The sequence below is a fragment of the Leptonotus elevatus genome, chromosome 8, assembly GCF_054856555.1.
Source record: "Leptonotus elevatus isolate MCC_2025b chromosome 8, RoL_Lele_1.0, whole genome shotgun sequence".
Lineage (NCBI taxonomy): Eukaryota > Metazoa > Chordata > Actinopteri > Syngnathiformes > Syngnathidae > Leptonotus > Leptonotus elevatus.
Genome location: NC_141246.1, coordinates 1475220 through 1497742, shown reverse-complemented (window position 1 = coordinate 1497742; position 22523 = coordinate 1475220). Strand labels below are relative to the sequence as shown.

Below are 22523 nucleotides of genomic sequence, written 5' to 3'. Positions count from 1 at the left end.
AGTTGCATTTTCGAGATTAAAGTCAAAAATCAAGATGAGAATAAAGTTGTATTTTTAAAGCAAAAACGTAACGTGTCTCTCAATATTAGCTAATAGCTGTGTAATTAGTCATATTCTTTTTATTTAAAAAAAATGGTTGCACTATTACTATTATTATTACAATTAATAATTAAGTTATATTTTTTCAAGAATAGTTAAAAAAAAAAAAAAAGTAAAAGAGAATAGTTGGATTTGTTCTAGAAAAAAACTACAGAGAATGAAGTCATATTATTCAAGTATATTCTTGTGATTAAAAAGTAGTAATGTGAGGATGAGTACAGTTTTTCTTCTTTTTAAGAATAAAAGTTGTGAACAGAAAAAAAGTTTTAATATGAGCCTAGTTTTTTCCAGATTTTTTTTTTTAAAACATCTAATATAATCTGTCAATAATAGTCACATTTTTCATGACTTATTGAGCCATTTTCAGCAGTAAGAAGATATTTTTTAACAAACGTTGCCACTACAACTAAAGATGACATCACCTGTGCGCGGGAAACAGGTAACGACCAATCATGGCTCAGATTGCTGACCAAACCCAGAAAACAGGTGAGCCATGATTGGTCGTAAAAAAAAAAAAAAAGTATATATTTTTGATTAACAGTCACTTTCACCGTCATTATCTTGTGGGAATAAAGTCACATTTCAAATACATAAAAATACAATTTGCAATGAAAATGACACATTAGAAATAAACGAGGCGCCGTGCGACGGGGCACTTCCCCGACTGCCCCGATTGCACAGACGACTTGAAGAATGTGGGGTTTGTTTTGTTTTGTCCACGCAGGCAACAGCGAGGGCACCGTCTCGGTGACGGACGGCGAGCTTCTGACCATCATGGAGGAGGACAAAGGCGACGGCTGGATGAGGGTCCTGCGGGCCAACGGGGAGGAGGGCTTCATCCCCTCCTCCTACGTCAAGGTCGTGACTTAAGGTCACGACGTCCTCGTCGTACACTTGCAACTCTCCATGTAGGAAATGTACGGCTTTTTTCCGCAGTGCATTTAGTCTCGGAAAACAACAACTTTTTTTTTTATTCAACAAGCTGCTGTAGCCACGCTCCTCTTTTCTGATTGGATGCTATTTTTGTCATTTAAAAAAAAAAATCCTCATGAACTCATTCACTGCCGTTGACGGCTATTGACGTCAAAGATCCATTTTTACTGGGTTGGCATTAAATGTCCTTCCATGGACATTATTAAGGTGCTGAGGGCTGCACTAAAAAAAAAAAAAAATAGTCCCCCCCCCCCATAATTTTTCCAAGGAAAATAATGGCTTAATATTATGAATAGTGAGTCAAATTTTTCCCATTTAATAAGTCATTTTTTTCTTAAATCAAGAAAGTGAAGAGTTCTAATTTTAGGACAAACTCATATTTTTTTCAAAAAGTTTTTTTTTGTTTTTTTTCAAAAGATGTAGTACTAGAAAATCGGTATATTTCTGAGAAAAAAATATTACGCATATTACGAGAACATTTCTTAACATAAATTTTTTTTTACTTTGTGAATACAAACTTATTTTGAGAGTAAAAAGTCAGAATTTTTCATGAGTGATTTTTTCCCTTTTATCTTTTAGTAGCCTTGTTAAAAAATATTTTTAAAGAAAAATCATTAAGACTCAATGTTTTATTCACAGTATTTTTTTTAACATACAATAAATACAAAAAAAGTGAGATTTTATTATACAAATAAAAAGCGGAAAATCTGAGTATATTTTTCATGATAGTAACTATAATATAAAATTCATATTTTCTGCTTAACATACTGCAATATTGCCAAGTCAAAGTTTTTCAAGACAATGTAATTAAAAAGTCAAACTTACATCATACTTTTCATGATCGTGTTTTCTACATAAAAAAATTGTATTAAGAGAATTTTTCTTCATATTTTAAGGAATTCGTTTTTTTATTTTTCAAGATAAAAAAAATTATTACAGTAATCCTGATTTTTTTTGTGGGTTTCATTCGTAAAAACTGTGAAAAGTGAAAGATTTTCTTAGTGCAGCCCTCGTAGCCCTTCAACAGCACACCCACTTGACACTTTTGTTTGCCTTGTATCATTAAATGAGCCTGTTCAAGGTCACACAGTCAGTGCCGCATTTCGGGCCTGACTCACACTGGATACTGCGCTAAAATGTTTCAATGGATGTATCGTAAAAAGTACATGAGCACTAAAAACTTTAAATATGAACTACCAAAATACAAATGAAGTTGTTGATCTTATTTCTTATTTTAGTCGGGTTGTGGTGTTAATTGGTCTATACTGTAAATATTTACAAATAATGCAAGAAAAGTACAAGAAAAATAAACATTTACTTGGTGTTATTTACACAAGTGAAAAAAAACATTTCGTATTGTGAAAGCAGCTCAGCACATTTATCCATAATCAGTTAAAAAAAAAAAAAATACAACAGTGTAATTCTGTAGTGGACAACTGCCTAGATGGGCTGCGGTCCAATGAAAGACAAGTGGGTCCACTTGTTGCATATATGATTTAAAGATGTCTCACAGTTTTACCACAAAATCTTTTGGGAGATAATTGTGCAACTGCCTGGACGGGCTGCAGTCTAATATAACTGAGGAGTCTACTCATATGTACAATTTAACTACGACAAGAAGTTCTACACCATCTGTCCAAATCCCATTTTTATCCCAAAAGCAGGTCAGGGTAAAGTTAGCAAAACTGCCTTGATGGGCTGTGGTACACTTAACGAATGAAGGGTTCACTTGTTGTATGTATAACTTAGCTATGATAGGTAATGTCAGAATTCACATTTGAAGTCTTATGAGAGAAGTTTGTACAACTGCCAAGATGGGCTGGGGCCCAATTAAAACCTGAAGTGTCCACTCGTTCAGATCATACAATCTAACAAAAAGTTCTCTGTCATGTCTTTCGACTCAAATTCACTCATTGAAGAAGTGTGTACAACTGCATAGTTGGGCTGCGGTTCAATTAAAGACTGAATGGTCCATTGGTGGCAAGTAAATAATGCAACTTTGTCAAAGACTCCCTCGGGTCTAAAATCACATTTTGATCAAAGGAGATAGGGCGAAGTTTGTACAACTGCCTAAATGGGCTGCGGCCCACATGAAATCTGAATTGTCCACTACTCCACTGGCTGTAATTGTATAATTTAACATGGATAAAGAATTCTCCGTCACATTTTCATCAGGAAAGTTGCTCCCATGGTCTCAGCTGAGAGGCTGAGAGAGTTCGGGTCTGATCTCGACCGGTTCCAGTTTGTCCGAGAGCACGCAGAGAATTTTGTCAAACTTGTCGTGGCGTTCCTTCCTGTCCGCCTCTGCTCCGGACTGTCCCCAGAAGAGTCGCAGAGCAAACTCGGTCTGGAAAGCCTCCAGCATCTCGGGGACGGGCGTCCAGCCACCTAGACAGGTATGAGGTCAAAGTTGTTGTTTTTTACGTTTAAAAAAAGCATTATTACATGTATGCGTGGATACATATTACCATGATAGATTTTTTATTTTTTTACATCAAATTTTAATATTGCAAAAATAGTCTTTTTTTTATGTAAGAAAAAGTACTGGTAAATATCTGAGCATAAATTCCTAGTTTTGGGATTGAGAAAGTTGCATTTTTTGATGTGAAAATGTTGTAATTGAATAAAGTCAAATAAAGATCTTTTTGTAGCAGGAAAAAAATGACAACAGTCCTAAAAAACGTAATTGAGAATAAAGTTGCCTATTTTTACTGAAGCAACCCACTTCGCTCCCGGCCGGCTGTTTGACTGGATTTTGACTGAGTTCATCATTATTCACAAATCTGTTTAAAACAGTGGGGAAAATAGCTTTTTTTGCAACATAGCCCTGGCTGATCTCTTATACTCTGTTGCCACCTGCTGGCCGTTTTTGTAATAACTACCATTTCTTTAACCGTTCTCTGCAGTTGAGAGGCTGCATCAAAGCCTTCTGTATGCTCTAGCATAAAAATAGAAAAAAACTTAAAAATATATATATAAATACGTCTTTGGGACACTTTAAAATAGAACGCATTTATACGTTTTTGGGAGCAAATGAGTAGAATAATAAAATAAGAAGAACTAATATTATAGCTGCCTAGAAGGGTATGGGTCGCATTATTGTTGGTGTTGATGTTGCGCGTGCGCGCGTACTTGTGAGCAGAGCGCTGGCGTGCTGTTGGTAGTCGCGCGCGCCGGCGGCGTGGCGCCGGGCCGCCTGCAAGACGTCGTAGAGCATCTGGCAGCCGCGCTCGCTGTCCTCCACGGCGTCCTCGCCCTCCATCAGCAGCAGCGCCGGGACCAGGTGCGGCACGGCCACCGGACCTCCCAAAACGCATTCTCAACGCACAAACGGGTGGAAAAGGACAGACTTCAAAACACACAAATCGTGCTTGAAGGGATTGTTTTTTTTGCGCGCGTGCGCCTCACCGTCGCTGTCGTTGAGCGACTTGATGAAGGGCTTGAGGGTCTTCTCGAACAGGACGGCGCTCTCCGTGTGATTCCTCCTCAGCGAGCGCCACGTCATCTCCAGTCGCATCACCTGCACGCACGCACGCACGCACGCACGCAATCAGTCATTCGCTCCGTGGATCACATCAGCGGACGCCCGGGCGGACTGGCACATTGCGATGCCCCCCCCCCCCCCCCCCCCCCGGGGCGGGGGTTCGGGTTACGGACGTTCTCAACATCCTTTGCACGCCGCTGCTATGAAACCCTCATTTGAAACCTGAACCCGAGGTCGCACATTCTGACAGCTGAATTTGTCAATCCGTTTTATAACAAGTGGCAACTCGACTAATCATCGTTTGAAACCCCGCTTTGAAATTCTAATCCCATTTTAAAACCCTCATTTGGAACCCCAACCCAAGTTTGAAATCCGAACCTGTTTGAAAGCCTAACACTTGTTTAAAAAACCCGATTTGAAACCCAAACCCGAGCCTGAAGTTGAAACCCTAACTCAAATTTGAAGCCTTATCAAAAGTTTCAAAACATAACTCGACTTTAAAGCCCCACTTTGAACCCATAACCTTAGTTTGAAATCCTACTTTAACACCCAAACCCAAGTTTAAAAACACAATTTGAATCCCTACCCAAAGCCTTTCAAAGTGTGGCTCGGTTTTCAAACTCAGGTTAGTGGTTCAAATCAGGGTTTCAAACTATGCTTAGAATTTCAAATTAGGATTAAGGATTCAAATTAGGTTTTCAAAGTAGGATAGGGTTTTAATCTAAAATAGTTGTCGATTAATTTGATCACCAATTAGTTGTCGATTAATTACTTTATCGTGACACCATTAATAATGAAAATAAAATACTTGCTGAGGTGATACTGCATTCACTCATTTCTTTTTCGTACCCAATCTATTTACCCGCCGCACGCCGAGCAGCACTTTAATGGCCAACTGACTGCCTCGGGCGTTCGATCCCGCGCTTCCCCAACGCAGCCGTGCTTTTTCTGACCGACGCGGGCGGCGATGGCGGCCCACCTGAGGCATGTCCAGCCCCTTCATGACGGCAGAGAAGGCGTAGAGGTCGTGGGCGTGGTCCTTGAGCGCCTGCGCCAGGAGGATGAACTTATGCAGCACGGTGGCCCGCTGGCTGACGGTGCCCGTGCAGCCCAGGATGTCCACGGCCACGCCCAACGCGATCAGGTGGTGCCTGCGGGGGGGGGGGGGGGGGGGGACACTCGTGTTCATTTCTGTTGCGCAAGACCAACTTATCATGACCGAGTGGCGAAGGGCACATTCTCATGGCACGGCGTCGACATGCACAGCCGGCAAAAGTGGCATCTTACAGGGGGGGGGCAAAATAAATTAAAATGGGGGGGGGGGGGGGGATTCATCCCAGCAGTAAGTGAAATAAGCCTAATGACTCCATAGGCGTGTTTTTATCGCACTAAGCAAATGTCATTTTGTTCCAAACTAACAAACGTATCTCCAAATATACAGCAATAATTATGCTCAAAGATGATAAAAAAAAATCAACCTACATTCATTGCTTTCTGTCGTCGTAAAAAGCGGAATTGAAAATGACTTGACTTTTAATATCGTTCTTTTTCAGCAAATATTAGGCTGTACTTGAAATACTTCCTGTTTTCACTTGTCTTTCAAATTAACAGTGTTAAACATGGCTGACAATGGAATTACATCCAAAATAAACACAATTAATTTCCATTTATGAATGAATATATATTATTATACTGCATATATTGTATTTATAAATCAACAAAAAAAGTAGGATAGCGAGCCCCCAAAACACATGATGGAGGTTACTGTAATTAATTTTAGCTCGTTATGACTATTGTCTCGCTCTTAAAATGGAACATCTAACAGATTCAAATGTAAGCCAACGCTCAGTTAATATTATAATTTATATAATATTTTTACTGAAATTATTCAACCAATGATTGGGTTATCAAAAAAAAAGTATTCTGCAGTATTTTCTTCTTCAGTTCAGGCCTCAAAAAGTCCAACTCTGTCAGGCGCGACTTGAAAAGCCAATCAAAAAATATTCCCACAGCTTCTTTGCATCCACTACTCAACATTTCACTTTGAGGGCAACATTTTATAGAATCGAAAATGCATATCACAAAAATATATAAGTCAACAATTTCCTTTTTATGTTGGAAATTACAATTCTTCAAAATTGCGTCATATCTTTTCAATTGTGTTACCTCAAATGAACAACAACTATTTGAGTTGTTTGGTAAGCAAGTGCAAATGGCCGGTCGCGGGGGGGCGGCGCCATCTCGAATCTCGCCATTTGCTCTGCTCCGTTCTATTTCGTTTGGACCTTTCGCTTGGATTCTCCACCGCGAGCGCTCGGTACCTCTCGAGCAGGTCCTGGCGCAGTTGTCGGCCGTGCGGCAGCGTGACGAGCTCCAGCCCCGAGGCCACTCCCATGGCCCGCCTCTGCTGGGCCGTCACGCCCACGATGCGCGCCACCCGGCAGTCCACGCTGAGCATGTGCAGCGCGGTGGTGTTGGGGTCCGAGCGGTTGAAGAGCTCCTTCAGCGCCAGCAGCACGCCGGGCTCCAGCGGGCGGTTGTTTTCCGGCAACAGCAGCGACTCGAAGCGGTCCAGCTGGAAGCACGAGATCCATTCTACCTGTGAGCGGCGTGGGGGGGAAAGAAGGACGTTATCGAAATATACCGCCTCATGAGGGAGCTGTGTCAAAGGTACAGACCGATAAATTGGAGATGGAAATTTCGCAACATTAAATGTAGCCGTCAATTTTTTCTTTTAATGGTTAAGATGCAGAACGGAGGGGACAAAGTCAAGATGACATTTTTCTCTGTGTGAAAAGGTATTAACGTGAACATTTTTCTGCTTTTTTGTGTGAAAGATACCAACAAATCAACCCAGTATGTTTCCACTTTTCTATATGCAAGGTGCCAACACAGGTTATGGGGATGAAGTAATCATTTTTAACCTTTCGGCGTGAAAGGTACCAACATGCAGTCAGCACAACATTTTTTTCCAGGTTTCCGCATGAAAGGTGTTAACAATAAATTTAAGGATGTAGTTTAACCTTCACATTTTTCAAACTTCCTGCGTGAAAGGTATCAAGACAGAATGCAAGTACAAAGCCAGCTGTCATTTTTCGGTTTTCTGCATGAAAGTTACCGACACGGAATGGTAGAAAAAGGTCAATCCAGTATTTTTGCACAATGCTGTGTGAAAGGTGACAGCACAGAATATAGACACAATCCAGTTTTTCAAACTTTTTGTGTGAAAGGTACTGGCACGGAATGCATGGATGAAATCAATCTGCATTTTTTTTTTTTTACCTTTCTGTGTGAAAGGTACCAGCACGGAATGGCAGAACAAATTCAACCCAGTATTTTTCCATCTTTCCGCATGAAAGGTGCACACGCGGAACGTGTGAATGGAGTCAAAACAACATTTGTCAACTCGGGCTGGGTATCGATTCAGATTTCCAAAATCGATTCGATTCCGAAGGGCCCAATTCGATTCGATTCACAATTCCCATTGATTTTCAATTCAGTTAAGGATTTCATGCAGTACCAATTTTACTTTTACTTGGAAAACCTTCCCAGAAGTACCAATGTTGCAAATAGTAGAAACTTCTTTCTCTTATTTGGAGCATTAGTAAAAATATGAATATTTACATTTATAATTTAATCCAAAGCATTAATCATGTATCTTTTATTGAACATGACCTGATCAAAACAATAAATAATAATTGAAATCAATTACAACTAAAGCGCTCTGTATATAAAGTGGCAGCAACACTCTGGCAAATCACGGCATTCACATTCCTGTGACGGTTTTTATGCTAAGCTTCCAGTGGTTAATAAATAAATAAAAAGAAATTGACATAAGAGACACAGTCACAGGCATTTTGTGTATTTATTACCTTACTTCTTTTAGGGGGTATTTGTGTTCAGTCTTTCGCTTCTTTTTTTCATTTAATGTACAGTTTAATTACTGCCACATGCATGCACTCCCTTTAATAAGATGGCGGTAATGCACCAAACGCACCTGCCAACCGCGATAAAAAAAAGAAGAAGAAGTCACGCATTACCGCCAGTGGCCTTCTTCATAGCCATAGGTATCTATGGTAAAGAAGGGGGCGCTAATGAACCAAAAGTATTTGACAACCATCAAATGGAAGTAGAAGAAGAAGTCCGTAGTCTCGTGTAAATTCTAGTGTAGTATGACTTATTTACTATTTAGAGCAGCAAAATGCGCAGTAAACCATCAGGATTCTACTTTTGGCTCCAATGTGACGCAGAATTTTAGTTAAGGTAAGCCATTTAAAACTACTGCAAAAAGAAAAGCTTTTCCACAGTGCATCAGTCTAAACAGCGTGTATTTTTCGAGAGGGAGACCCGCGATGTGGTCCGCTTGTATTAAAACGAAGCCCATTTTTCAATTGATATAACAATCAGCAGCTCACGCTTGAGCTGGTTCCTTTCTTTGTAAGCACTGGGCTGCTTTTGGGCTACTCTGAATAACAGAAGGGCACATTTGAACAAGGCTCACACGGGCTCGGGCACATTAATTGACCAGAAGAAGCCATATTAAAGTAAAGTATCGATACATGGTTTTATGAATCGATATTTGGCCTATGAAAAGCGATATCGATTCGATATCGCTATATCCATATTTTAAACCCAGCCCTATTGTCAACCTAATGACACAGGCTGTGGAGATGCGCAGTCAACATGGCGTTTTTCAACGCGTTGGTGTTTCTCTGTGTGAAAGGTATCAACACAGAACATCAGGGCAAAGTCAACCCCAGTATTTTTGACCACCTAATTTTTTTTCAACCTTTTAGACTCAAAGCTATCAAAGAATAGCAGAACGAAGTCAAGTATTTTTTTCACCTTTATGTATGAAAGGTACCGATATGGAATGTGGGGATACAGTCACACTCTGCAAAACGTACTATGACAGAATAAAGGTACAAAGTTGACCTTTGCAGGGTGAAAGTATAAGGTATAAAGACAGCAGTCAAAATGTTGCCACTTTTCGCATGCTAATGAATGAGGCAACTCCAAACTTTTGACGGTTAATGAACATAAGTTTTATATATATATATTTTTTTTATGACCTGGTAGAAGGAAATTCATGTGGTGTTGTGCGGCGCGTAGAAACCTGTGGACGTTCAAAGTGCTCCTTGTCCGGCAGTCGCGGCAGACGGGACGCCGCCTCGCCGCTGTTGTCGGCATCCAGGAAGCCGAAGGAGGTCTCGGTGATCCGCGCCCGGCTCTGCCACTTTTCCTCCGCCCGAAGCCGATCCACGTGACCTTTGCGGCGGGACTGAGGCACCTGAACACACACAGGCAACGTGTGAGGACTGCAAGACACACAAAAAAAAAAAGCCCCTTTCACACTGCCTGTAAAATAACTGATTGATTTTGACTTATTGATTGATTTTTTTTGAATGAACGGCAATAGCAAGGAATGCTGGGGGGGCGTCAACCCAGTGTTTTGCTCCTTTTTGCGTCAAAGGTACCGAGTTGGAAAGGGGTGAAGAAGTTGACCTAGTGTTTTCTCTCCACCATTTTTTTCTGTGAAATGTACCAACATCAAATTGGGTGATAAAGGATAAAGTTGAGCTGGAATTTTTCCACCCTTCTGTGTGAAAGGTACCAACAGAATGGGTGTTTTTAAGACGACTGGCGTGGATTAATGACATTTCAATGGTGAAAAATGGTTTGAGATGTGTGTGATTTGTGTTACGAGCATGGTCACGTAAAGAATTAAATTTGTACGTCAAGGTAGCACTGGATTTTATACGTCACATCAAATTATCTGCTGGATGCCGTGTGGCAGTGTGAAAGGGGTACACAATCAGATGTAACGGAATATAAAAAAAAATTCCACATTACTCTATTACAACTTAAGACAAAGACATTCAAACAAACCTGTTTTTTGCCATTTGTTCTCTCAGTTGTAAATTTAAACAAATACTAAAGGACATCGAGTTGTAAACCAGCTTGAAATTCGCACCTTTGTTGATGTAAGTGTTAAGGGACCGAAAGAGGTTATTTTATTCATTACATTTTTTTAAACTAATCGGCCCATTAATCGTTTATCGTAATTTTTACTCTGCCAAATATCGTAATATGCTTGATAAAAATCCAATTGTCTCAGGTCCAAGTTTGTGCGTGAAAGGGGCCGACCTGAACGACCAGCTCGTCGTAGAAAGCGGACGGGTCACCGTCCTGGTCCGACGGCGCGGTGGGCCGGGGGGCTTTGGGGAACATGGCGGAGATCCTGAGGGGCTTGGGGGGCGCTCGGGAGTGCAGCTGTCCATCGGACCCTCGCAGCGTCACACCCCCACCTAAGCCGAGTGGACAAAACATTAGGCACACAATCCGATGTAATGGAAATGGAACGATTCTGCCTTTGCATGGTGATCACTTTTGATCGACAGTGTGCGCGTTACCGAGGTGACAGGGACGCGTTTGCTGCGGCTTGGGGCTGAGAAGGGGCTCGCTCCCCGTGCGAAACACTGGCGAGATGGGAGGGGGGCCGACATTCTCTGGTTTGGCGTTCTGAGGAGCGCCTGTGTGGGGAAGAGTAAAAAAAGATGACGCTCAGCTGAGAATGTTGACAAAAGTATTGGGACGCACCCTGTTTTAACTCATTCACTGGCAGCCATTTTCACTGAAGCAACCCCCTTCGCTCCCGTCTGTTTTGCTGGATTTTGACTGATTTTTGCAAGGCGCACAGAATATTGTGTTTTATTGCTATAAAAACATGGAGATTGATTAGAGTCTCTTCTTTTATCAGGAAAAAAAAAGTATATTTGTATCTGTTTCTGTTTTGCAGCAATTAGCGTTAGAATAGCGCTAAGTTTCATCATTATTCACAAATCTGTTGAAAACACTGGCAAAACGAGCTTGTTGCCCTGGTTGATCTCTTATACTCTGCTGCCACCTGCTGGTCGTTTTTGTAATAACTACCATTGCTTCAACTGTTCTCTTCAGTTCAGAGGCTGCATCAAGGCCTTCTGTATGCTCTAGCAAAAAAAAACAGTGAAGGACAAAGTATTGAAAATGTTTTTGGGTTTGAATGAGTTAATAAGCCCTTTCGTATCTCTATTAGTTTAACATTTTTTCCCACTTTTGTTAAGAGTATGAAAAATGAGGGGGAAAAAACATTTAATTGTACATTTAGAACAGATATAAAATTTGCAATTAATCGTGAGTTAATTATTATATTATATAAGTCATGCAATTAATTACGCTAAAAATTTTGAATCGCCTGACCCCCCCTAAAAAGAAGCCATGATGTTTAAATAGTTCAATATGTACTCTGCGTATTCATCAACTGTTCACTGCCAATGACGTATATATTCGTCAAGTTTTCAACAGGTCGACATGGAAGAACGATAAACGCATCGTGGGTGTCCCAATACTTTTTGCCGTTAGTGCACATGTGCGGTCATGTGATGGGTACCGGGCCTCAGGTTGCTGTCTGACTGGGCCGTCTGGAGCGACGGTCTGCACCCGAGGTTCTCCAGGTTGCCGGGGTGACTCCCGCTCCTGCCACACAGGAAGTGATGTTTAACAGGAAGTGGGGATTCCGACGTGACCGCGGCCGCCCTTCCCGCCCACCTGAGCAGAGGGTTGATGTGGAGGGCGTCCGCCATGTTGCTGCTGAAGCTGAGCCGCTTGCTGCGTTCGTGTTGGGACTTCCCCTCGGCGCTCTTGCAGTCGGCCTGCTGTCGCTCGGCGATGACGCGCAAGGGAAGCGTCCGGGTCAGCGGGTGGAAGACGATGGCGCCCGAGGCCTGGGAGATGGGCCGCCGCCCGCCCACGTAGAAGCGGATCAGCGCGGGAACGTTGTCGAAGCGGTCCTCCTCGAACTGGAACAGCTCGCGGGAGTAGCCCTGTCACAAATCAAATTTAATATAATATTGAAATATAAATACAAATATAAACACACACACGTATTTAGCTCCGTGACCTTGCGTCAAATATGTAACCTTGCCGTTACTGGTTTTCGTATAAGATATCAGAAAAAGTGTAAAAAAATGTGTCGCGGTTTTCTAAAGTAAAAAAAAAAAAGAAGATGTTTGCAAATGTTTTATTTGATTAGTTACAGAAGAATATTTACTGCCAAGACGCATTTATACATGGTCAGCAGCATTTGTGGGAAGTAGCTCCGATTCTTGGAACCATGTGGACAATGAAAACTATTCTCTTAAAAGAAATCTCATTCGACAAATAATGCTTTTGTACAATTACACAACAGAGCAAAGTGACCATAACACTGCTGAGCACTCTCAGTTCTTTCCACTTTACAGTATATGCTCACCTTTTGGGGTCAATGACCCTAAATCTAATTAATGTTTTATTGTTTACCTCTTAACTAATTTGCTCCCAAAAACTTATAAATACGTTCTGTTTTAAATATTACCAGTGTCCCAAAGACGTTTTTATGTTGTTGTTTTTTTTATCCTAGAGCATACAAAAGGTAATTATTACAAAAAGGGCCAGCAGGTGGCAGCAGAGTATAAGAGATCAACCAGGGCCATGTTGCAACAAGCTGTTTCCACCACAGTTTTAAACCGATTTGTGAATAATGATGAAACTGAGCTATGTTCTAATGCTAATAGCTGCAAAACGGAAACGGATAGAAATATACTTTCTTTTCCTGATGAAAGAAGAGACTCTAATCAATCGCCATGTTTTCATAGCAATAGAACACAATATTGTGTGGGCCTTGCAAAAATCGATCAAGAATCCAATAAAACAGCCGGGAGCGAAGGGGGTTGCTTCAGTGAAAACGGCTGGGAATGAATTGAGTTTTAAGAACAATTTAAATTAAATGATTAAATCAATTATCAAAAAAGTTGTAGATTAATTGAATCATCAATTGGTTGTTGATTAGTCAATTAATTGTTTTGTCTCAAGTTCAAACGTTTTCAACAATCAATCAGTCAATCTATACTGTACATGCATTTAAATGGTTGCCAATTATACAAGGATTTTTGCTATTTGTAGGCTGCCCGGGTCCCTGACACCTGCAAATAGCACTCTATAGAAATATAAATTGTGGTGATATTTATTTTTATTTTGACTTCATGAGCATACTTGGTATTGGAGTAATCCTAAGTAATTGTTACATTACTTTAATATTATGGTACTTGGATTACATGACTAACCACATGTTTTAGCAGGTAACTTGTAACATTTTAAAAGTAACCCTCCCAACCCCGATTAATAAAGAAAATGACAATCCACCTTTTTGGGTCTCAGCACAACTCGTATGATCTTAAAGTGCATGGGCTCGTTCCTCCAGTAGCAGCTGAGGACGTAATCGCCCGGGGACGAGCTGGAGTCGCGGACCAGGAAGTCTCCGTCCCTCTCGAACAGAGCCTCGGCAGCCTGCGGGACACGCCCATTGGTGCCATGGGTTTGTATCATCTTTTTGCAATGAACTCTTTTGTAAATGGGTTGCACCTCTCTCGCGAGGGGCCCGTGGTACCAGGCATGGCTCGTGGGGTCCTCGGTGCTGAGCTTCAGCTCTTCCAGCTCCTTCTTCACGGAGTCCATCTCTTTGCGGCCTCCAAACACCTCCAACGTGCAAAATCACCGCGCGTCATTCCACAGCCTTTGACACCGCGTGTCCGTGGAAGAGCACATCACCGCGCACGAACAATTCCCGGCGCACATTTTTACCTTCAGCTGGCTCAAGTATGCCGCAACGCTCCTTCGTTTGCTGGAAAACACGAGAGTTGACAAAGGGATTCATTTTGCATATTCTCAAGAAGTATGTAAACTTGCGGTGTCAGGTTGATTAACATTTTTAATCGTAATTGATCGCATAACTTCCAATAGTTAACTCACGATTCATCGCAAATTGTATATCACAATAAAATGTACGATAACATATTTTTTCATACTCTTAACAAAAGTGGACAAACATGTTTAACAAATTACAATATGGCTCCGTCTTTTAGTCAGATACAGTAATTTCATAATTCGTCAAATTGAGTTAAAAAGGTCTATTGTACTGTAAAAAAAAAGAAAAAAGTGTATTGATTTGTGTTGAGATCATTTTTCTGCCACTAGATGGCGTAATTGCATTTGTAAGACGTTGGTGACCGCTCAGTGCATTTTATTTTCATATTAATAGCAATAATATGAAGAAACTTGTGAAATTCTGCACATTTTCAAAATGGCAAAATACAGCTTGACTCCAGTCTCCACAAATATATGCATTATTATTCCATTTATCACTGCTAAATTTTTGACGTGGACGTGTCTGCTGCGTTGCGACTGTAATTGCCCCAGTACAGCATTTCCAAGTAAGGCGCGCACATTAATCGTACGTTTAAAAAAAATAGTGTCGTTAAAGGAACTTTAAATTAACTCAAAATTAAAGCGCTAATTTTGAAAAAATATATATATTTTTCAAAAATCTGCCATTTTGGGGGAATTATGCTAACTAGCTAAATAACTAGCTAATGTCATCAAGCTACTTGCCTGGTTTTGCGTACCAATATCTGTGTAGCACTCCCATATTTTTCCTTCACACATGTGCGGGACAATGAGGAGCGTCTGCCACGATGGCCTCCCTTTTCCCGTCTTTCCTTCCTCCCGTCGCCACCTCGTGCATCAAGGGAACGCTCCGGGGCCGAGCTCGCCGCCACCGCAACCTTGAATTTACGGGGCTTTGTGGTCTCCGCAACCAACGACGGCAACATTTCGTGACGTCACCCTGCCGTCAACTTGTTAAAGTATGATTAAAAAGGAGGCATTGGTGACATTTCGAGGCCTTTATTCGGACTTTTAACATGACAACAATGTCATTTTTTGTTCCACTGTATTATTAGTTTCCCGGCCCGATTTGGAGCGGATCCTAACAGGAAGTGCTGCTGGGAATCAATAGCCCATTTATAACAACACATGTGCTGACTGAAAAATAATTCTGCTGTTTTTGTAACAAGTAAACAAATGTTATTTCCAGGAAACAAGCTCATCTTTAAGTGGGAAAACTTTGGGACCAGGAAAAAAAAAACAGACCAGAAACGTGCCTTGTTGCGACACAGAACCCGAGTCTGGCTGCTCATGATAATATGAACAACATAGTGGATTAAATAGCAATTATGTGCACTTACATTAGCATAAATGTTTCCAAGCAGATGCTAATGTCAGGCATTAATGTGATTAGCATGTGGCTGAAAATCCCCAAAGGACACATTCGTATTCTTCACATTGACTTGATTTGATACAAAACTCGCCAGGCTCCAACACACAAGCAACCTTAACTTAAGCCATTAAAGTCCATTTGAGATGCAAGTAAACTTCAGAGGCCGACGCTCGACGGCGGCAAAACAAACTTCACATCATCCGGCCACCATCAATACAGGGTGCTCGCATTTTAAATTTTTTATTTTTGCAAGGTGTGTGGAGAGAAAATTGTATCACTGCGTATTTCTATCAAGTACAAAACTATTGTGCAATTTATAATAATAATTTAGGCTGAACCGTGACGCAATAATTGCCAAGCGCCCCCGGGCACTCGCAACTCGGGCTGCAACTCATGATAAATTAAATAATCCACACATCTGTCTCTAATTTGATTTGACGAATCATACAAAAACTTCTTCTTCTTTTTTTTATTCCATCACTTAAGCAAGCATAAATTGATTAAGTGACCGATCTGGTCCATAACATGTCAGAAAATTGGCAAACAATGTTGATCACTGTTTTCAAAACTTAAGAGCAGATGTTTGAAAATGTAGAGAAGGACTATTTGGATAATATTCGCTGTTGAGAGGGTGAAATTCTGAGGATTTGGGCAATTTTACATTAAACAAGGCCTCTAAAAAAAATTAATCGATTATCAAAATAGCTGTTAATTACTTTGATAATTGGTTAGCTGTCAATTAATTGATCAATTGGGGCACCTCTCTGGCAACCTTAAGAAGTAGTCGTACAACTGCTGTTATTAAAAGTTAAATAGTCAAAGGTAACAAAACAAAAAAAAAATAGTAGTGAATATAGAATTAGTGGTTATTTTCAATTCAATTCCATTTTTATTCCAAACTCAAGGTCCACTTTCAAAAACCAAAAAAATACAAAGACAACAACAATTTACAAGACAGGCATACTAATGTTTATCACTTTATTATAGTTGATTTGTAGAATGTTGGGACCCTGGGGGAGGTCACGACGAGGGGGGCTCGACACGTGCGCAATCATATATTTGTTCTGCAGATAGTGAGTAACATCCTGTCTGAGGGGCGTTGGTCAAAGACACCTGAGGTGCTCGGAGAAAGTCTGCCTAGCAACAAATATCCGGTTGGCCAATGATAAATGTCAAGAAAGTTTGTTGAGTTTGTTAAACAAATTGTAAACACGCTACAAGTGAGACTAAGATGGGGCGCGGTACTTCCTGGTTCTTTAAAGAAAAGTAAATACCGATTTAAAAAAAAAAAAAAACGTGTCGTAACATATGTATGGAAGATAAGCATACCTCGCGCTAACTTGTTTAACATCTCGCGTGAACTCCCGAGGCTTATTGAAAACAACTCAAGTAGGAAGCAATGGCGGTCTTTTTCCTACCTGTCAGTCAGTGGCGTTCACAGATCGCTCGTCCTGCGCATGTTGACGGTCTGTGGTTCGAAAGGGACTCGCCGATGGCTTGAGGGGGGAGACGAACCTTCGACCCGGTCCCTCCCACCTCGCCGCCCTTTTTTTTTTTTTCTCCTCCTACTCCTCCCTCACTTCACTGCCGGCGTGTTCCCACAAGCTTTCCCGGGCACTCGTTCTCCCCCGCCCCGGGCCGCGGTACCCAAGCGCCGCTATCTGGACACATTCCTCGAATACCGATACAAGTCGGGCCGCCTCCTTCACCTGTCATCAAGTCGGCCGCCGCCGCCGCCGCCGCCTGGTGTCGAATCCCGAATTGAAAACATTATGACTTCCTTTGAAATCACGAAAAGGTTTGTTTGTTTGTTTGTTTGTTTGTTTTTATCCTTTGAATGTTCCACACCTGTTACTACTTAACTGCGAATCATTCAGAAAGTAATATTTGACTCGTTTAGCCATTTTAAGCTATTAAAAAGATATTACTTTGTCTAGAATTAATTTGATAACTTTATTTTCATGTTCAATCAATACCTTTTTAAAAACATATTTTGCCACTTGCTGTCAACTGAAAATGACATCATCACAGGTACTCTGGTAACGACCAATCATATCTCACCTTTTTTTTTTTTTGGTCATGTGACTTTCACAAACTGAGCAATGACTGTACAATAACGCGCACACGAGATGTCATTTTTAGGCAACAGCAAGAATGTGTTTTTAAAGGTACTAACTGTACATAAATAATAAAGTTATCAAATAATTTTTTGAGAAAATATAAACTTACTGCTGAAAATAGCTTAAAAGTTTATTCTGCTCTTATGGCAATCATTAAACTAAAACTAATCAAAATATGTGTCACTCGCGCCAATGTGTGAGACCTGGCGCCACAGTTTATTGAGCTATTTGACCAGTTGACAAACCATATAGATTAGTCCAAGCAAACAAGAGCGTTCGAATAGAACAGAATGTTTAATGTTATGCCGACATTATGTGCCTCGGCTATTTGACAATATAAGTTGAATTCCCATCATGCATCACTGCTATTTCCTCACAAAATGTGGCCAAACTTGACTGCCTACTTTGATTTTTGTGAACCATTTCTTTTAAAGAGAATATGACTGGATAGACGCTATCTTATACTAGCTAGTAATGCTAATTGTGCTAGCATTTTTCAGCTACAGAATGGATGCAGCGACGTATGCCAACAATAAAATGCAGGCAATGTAACATTTCATTTACAAAAATTCACTGTTATTACAGCGTTGCTAGCTTAGATTGATGTATTTATTTTCAAGCAAATAGGTGGACTACGCTTGTTTAAGGATGGAAGCAAAGGATAATGAAAGTAAGGAGCTCACTGCCGCTTTGGGTTCTCTGACTGTCAGGTCTGGAATCGGCGAGTGATTCCAAACGCCGCCACTGTCTTCAAATCATCCACGGATTCCCTACAGCAGGATTTTTACATAGTGAACCTATTTCGTTCCTATTTATTTATTTATTTATGTACTTTTCCTGTACAAGACCTGTGACAAAACTGTCGTTACAGCGACATCCGATCTAACCCTTCTGTTGTCCTTTTTTTTTTTTTTTTTTTAACAAACAAATCGGCCTTCATCTTCGTCCATTTCATCCCGAGCTGAGTGTGAAAGTGATCGACAAGTGAGTGGCGACTACATAACTTCACGACCTTCGGTTTTAAGACCTCGCTGTTAATCATCAATCATCAAACACACAATCACACACACACAAGACTACAGTGGCGCCCCGAGACATCATCCGTGGTGGATAGGGACAAGGACCGCCCACGAATAGTGAAGATCTACGTATAATTGTCGACCATTGAAATGTATTGGGGTAGACAATAATATATATATATATATTTTTTTTTTTACCACAAAAAAGTTCATCAGAAAATGCTGATGAATAGTTTACCATGAAATATAAGGACAAAATACTGGGGAGATTTTTTGTGTGTGTGTTGGGGGGTCAAAAATGTTGGGAAAGAAAAACTGTGAATATGTGAATCCAGGTGTGCTGTTTGTCTACAAGTACAATTTTTATACTCATGAGATTATAAATAGCACTTTTTTCTTTCAATAAGTAAAACTTTTTTTCCCTCACTTAACCACTTTATTCTGGTAATATTGTGACTTCCCCCCCGAACTCTAACCTCTTGTAGAATAGACTGTAAATTCCCGCTACTGGTCTATTAGTCACTGAATGATTTAGGGTCAGTAGTTGAAAGCAAACATGGTGAAGCAGCATTCAGCTGTTATGCTGCACGCAAAAGGAATAAGCTGCAAATAGAAGTGTCGTCAGCCCCACGTGTAAATGCTTTTCTATCCAGGTTACCCCCCCCCCCCCCCTGCCCATAACTTTGATTAAGGTCAATCAAAGCATTTTTACGACCATGTCCTCCCGAATCTTGTTCTTTTAGTAAATAATTTCATTCAGCTACTTTCAATTTCTTGACTTTGCTTTTCAATGTATTTAACTCTTTTTGTTTGTAAAAGCGTTTAAATGTTGTGCCAATCATTACGCGAAGCACATTGAGTCGTGTATTAAATAAACTGTAAATATTGTAAACTGATCATTTTTGCCTTAATTCTCATAATATTGCGACACCATGTGACAAAAAAAAAAGACATTTGATCGCAGGGCAGTGGGATGGATTCTACAGAATGATTTTTTTTTCTTCTCTATTTAGTATTCACAGTACCCCGAGTGTGGGATTTCACATTTTTGCGACAGCATCTCGCGTTTACCTGCGCTTGCTCTCCCGACAGCCGTCCAGCGTCCCGGAGGCGTGATCCTCATCCAGGGGTCGCAGCTGCGAGCAGGACGCCGAGAGGCTGTGTTTTTTGTCAGTGCGGTGGAGGCGGGGCAGAACACTCTGGCGGAACAGATCCTTGCTGGGCTTCACCTGAGAGAAGTGGTAATCATCCTAACGTTGACTTTTATTGACTTCAGTAACTGTCGTTGCACCAGCGTGTGTGTGTGTGTGTGTGGGTGTGCGTGTGTGTGTGTGTGTGCGTGGGTGTGCGCGCTCTCACCAAATCCATGGACGAGCCCAACGAGTACTTCCTGCTCACCCTGCGCTCCATTTGCACACCTGATAGGATACGGGGGAATTTTAACGGAGGAAAGTGCCAACGTTTGCAGTCGAGCTAAGAAGAACGCTGGGAAGCATTTCCAAAGTCCAAAATGGCAAAAGTGTAAAAACATTTGCCGACGGAGTGCTTTTACTACCCAAGTGAGGGTCCAGCTTCTGGCGGTGCCTCAGAAGCTGCGTCAGGATGGTTTCTCTGTGCGAGGCGTCCTCGATCCCGACCTCCTTCAGCTCGTTGTCGTTGACGTTCAGCAGACCCTGAAGTCACACGAGCGGGACTTGATTCTCAAAATTGGGACTTTTTCAACCCCCCCCCCCCCCCCAAAAAAGTATTTTTAAGAAAATGGAAGGAAGTGAAAGGGCTACTTCATCTCTTGTTTTTGTGATCCATGCCAAAGCTAATCCCAAAAACGTCTGGGGGGTCAACGTAAATTTAACATATTGGAGGAGGGTGCGTGAACAAACCACATCCGAGCTTTACAGTATGTTATCGGTGACAAAGCAAAACTTTTAAGTATTAGTGTGTGATGTGTTTGGTTATTTTTTTTTTACTTAAAACATTTATTCAGAAAGAAATAGCCAATATTTTGTAAAAGTCCAGTTGAACAATATGTTAAACAGTAGTGTGATGTTTAATTGTTACTTTGAAAGCATCTTGACATTTGATGTTTACCATCATTTATTTTGCGTTGATTATTTTTATTTTATTTATTTATTTTGTGTGTGTTGATCTGGGGCATAAGTTTCACTTCTTTTCGTCCCCTTTCATTTCTTAAAAAAAAAAGAAAAACTATTTTTGAATTGAATCGATTTGAATGTTTGAAAAAAATTACTATCTTAAAAATGTGATAAATTTGCTTTTATTTTTTTAATAATTAAAAATAAATTGTAGAATACTTTGTAGCATTCAAAATGTATTTAATTTGTTTTAATTTTTGTAATTAAAACTACTTCTGGTACAGTTTAACGTTTAACAACACATTTTATTTATAATGGGTTAGGGTTAGGGTTAGGGTTAGGGTTACCCTAACCCTTTAAGTATTAGTGTGTGATGTGTTTGATTATTTTTTTTTTACTTAAAACATTTATTCAGAAAGAAATAGTCAATATTTTGTAAAAGTCCACTTGAACAATATGTTAAACAGTAGTGTGATGTTTAATTGTTACGTTGAAAGCATCTTGACGTTTGATGTTTACCATCATTTATTTTGCGTTGATTATTTTTATTTTATTTATTTATTTTTGTGTGTTTTGATCGGGGGCAGATGTCATAAGTTTCACTTCTTTTCGTCCCCTTTCATTTCTTTAAAAAAATAAAAAGTTTTTTTTTTAAATTCAATTGAATTGAATGTTTGAAAAAATTACTTTCTTAAAAAATGCGATAAATTTGCTTTTATTTTTTAATAATTCAAAATAAATTGTAGAATACCTTGTAGCATTTGTTGTCATTTTTGTAATTAAAACTACTTCTGGTACAGTTTAACGTTTAACAACAATAATAATAATAACACATTTTATTTATAATGCACTTTAAATGTATTCTTTTCATTTAGAAAAGAATCGACAATATCTTGCAAACTCGAAAGTCTGTTAAAAAGTAGTGCAATACTGGATCTCATATTCTTTTTTCATTTTCAAATGAGAACATCACGGCCGCCTATTTTCATCATTTTTTTTCAAACAATCGAGATAAACTGCATATATATGAATAGCCAAGATCTTGTATTATTCATTTCATTTCATCAATAATTTAATAATGATTTAATAATTTCAATCATTAAAAGTAAAAGTGTGACATGTCACATTAAACTTCTCTTTTTTTTTTAAGATTTGATGTTTAATTTTTAAAAATAATAGTGATATCCTTCAACATTTTAACTTTTCTTAATGTGAGCCATGTTTTTGATATATTATTTGAATACAAACGTGTCGCCGGCCACAAATGGGCACCCCTGCTCTCGCATCTATAATTCAAACTGTACAATATGAACCTTCGGCCAGCCCTGCTTTTGACATACCTCCAGTCCGTAATATTCGCTCTCTAGGGTTTTGATGTACTGAGACAGGCCGATCTGCCGCAGCCACCAGGCGATGGAGCGATTATTCATCTCGGACCCGCGCAGACAAAGATGATCAAGAGCAGAAAATGGCAGCCAGCATGACCACTTTGGACTTCCAGCAAGAGTTGAGTCGAGTGGTTTGCTCCAGAATGTGGCACCTATCCGTCGGCGCGGCGCGGCGCGGCGCAGCAAGGAATTCTGGGAGCGCTTCCGTGCGATGTTTCACTTTCTCCCGCTTTTCGCCAGTAGAACTTGTCATTAA

At 40.3% G+C, this 22523-nt stretch overlaps 3 protein-coding genes across 14 annotated transcripts in view; 2 read left to right on the top strand and 1 right to left on the bottom strand.

Annotated features, from left to right (window-relative positions):
* The window catches only part of trip10b (thyroid hormone receptor interactor 10b), a 16715-nt gene extending 13711 nt beyond the window's left edge, over nucleotides 1–3004 (top strand). For both annotated transcript variants that reach the window (XM_086082235.1, XM_086082234.1), the window contains one exon: nucleotides 824–3004. In XM_086082235.1, the coding sequence (XP_085938361.1) occupies nucleotides 824–969 (146 nt within the window). In that variant the 3' untranslated portion in view covers nucleotides 970–3004. The remainder of the gene's footprint in view (nucleotides 1–823) is intronic.
* On the bottom strand, nucleotides 2329–22523 carry sh2d3a (SH2 domain containing 3A). Of its 2 annotated transcripts, XM_086082232.1 has the most exons (17): nucleotides 22220–22523; nucleotides 20342–20459; nucleotides 20146–20204; nucleotides 19858–20015; nucleotides 14174–14213; nucleotides 13955–14068; nucleotides 13736–13879; nucleotides 12104–12378; nucleotides 11946–12031; nucleotides 10930–11049; nucleotides 10664–10824; nucleotides 9633–9806; nucleotides 6838–7115; nucleotides 5496–5667; nucleotides 4441–4552; nucleotides 4165–4350; nucleotides 2329–3420 (listed from the first exon to the last, which is right to left on the bottom strand). In XM_086082232.1, exons 1-17 carry the CDS (start codon nucleotides 22307–22309, stop codon nucleotides 3227–3229), a joined length of 2481 nt encoding a protein of 826 aa, XP_085938358.1. In that variant the 5' UTR covers nucleotides 22310–22523; the 3' UTR covers nucleotides 2329–3226. The 2 variants fall into 2 exon arrangements, with proteins under 2 accessions (XP_085938358.1, XP_085938359.1); XM_086082233.1 differs by lacking the exons at nucleotides 19858–20015; nucleotides 20146–20204; nucleotides 20342–20459; nucleotides 22220–22523 and adding an exon at nucleotides 17066–17285.
* The window catches only part of vav1 (vav guanine nucleotide exchange factor 1), a 37190-nt gene continuing 23288 nt past the window's right edge, over nucleotides 8622–22523 (top strand). For 5 of the 10 annotated variants that reach the window (XM_086082226.1, XM_086082222.1, XM_086082231.1 and 2 more), the window contains exons 1-3: nucleotides 8622–8779; nucleotides 9666–9827; nucleotides 19879–20027. The gene's annotated coding sequence lies outside the window, so the exon portion shown is untranslated. Of the gene's footprint in view, nucleotides 8780–9628; nucleotides 9828–16714; nucleotides 17446–18268; nucleotides 18752–19878; nucleotides 20028–22246; nucleotides 22386–22523 lie in introns of those variants that run through there. The other 5 variants (XM_086082224.1, XM_086082223.1, XM_086082225.1 and 2 more) reach the window with 5 other exon arrangements.

Coding starts and splice junctions, on each gene's coding strand:
- sh2d3a (XM_086082232.1), bottom strand. CDS start 22,309: ATGAATAATCGCTCCATCGCCTGGTGGCTGCGGCAGATCGGCCTGTCT. Junction 20,016..20,145: donor TGGGCTCGTCCATGGATTTG/GTGAGAGCGCGC, acceptor CACTTCTCTCAG/GTGAAGCCCAGCAAGGATCT. Junction 14,214..19,857: donor TGTCGGGAGAGCAAGCGCAG/GTAAACGCGAGA, acceptor CGTGTTTTCCAG/CAAACGAAGGAGCGTTGCGG.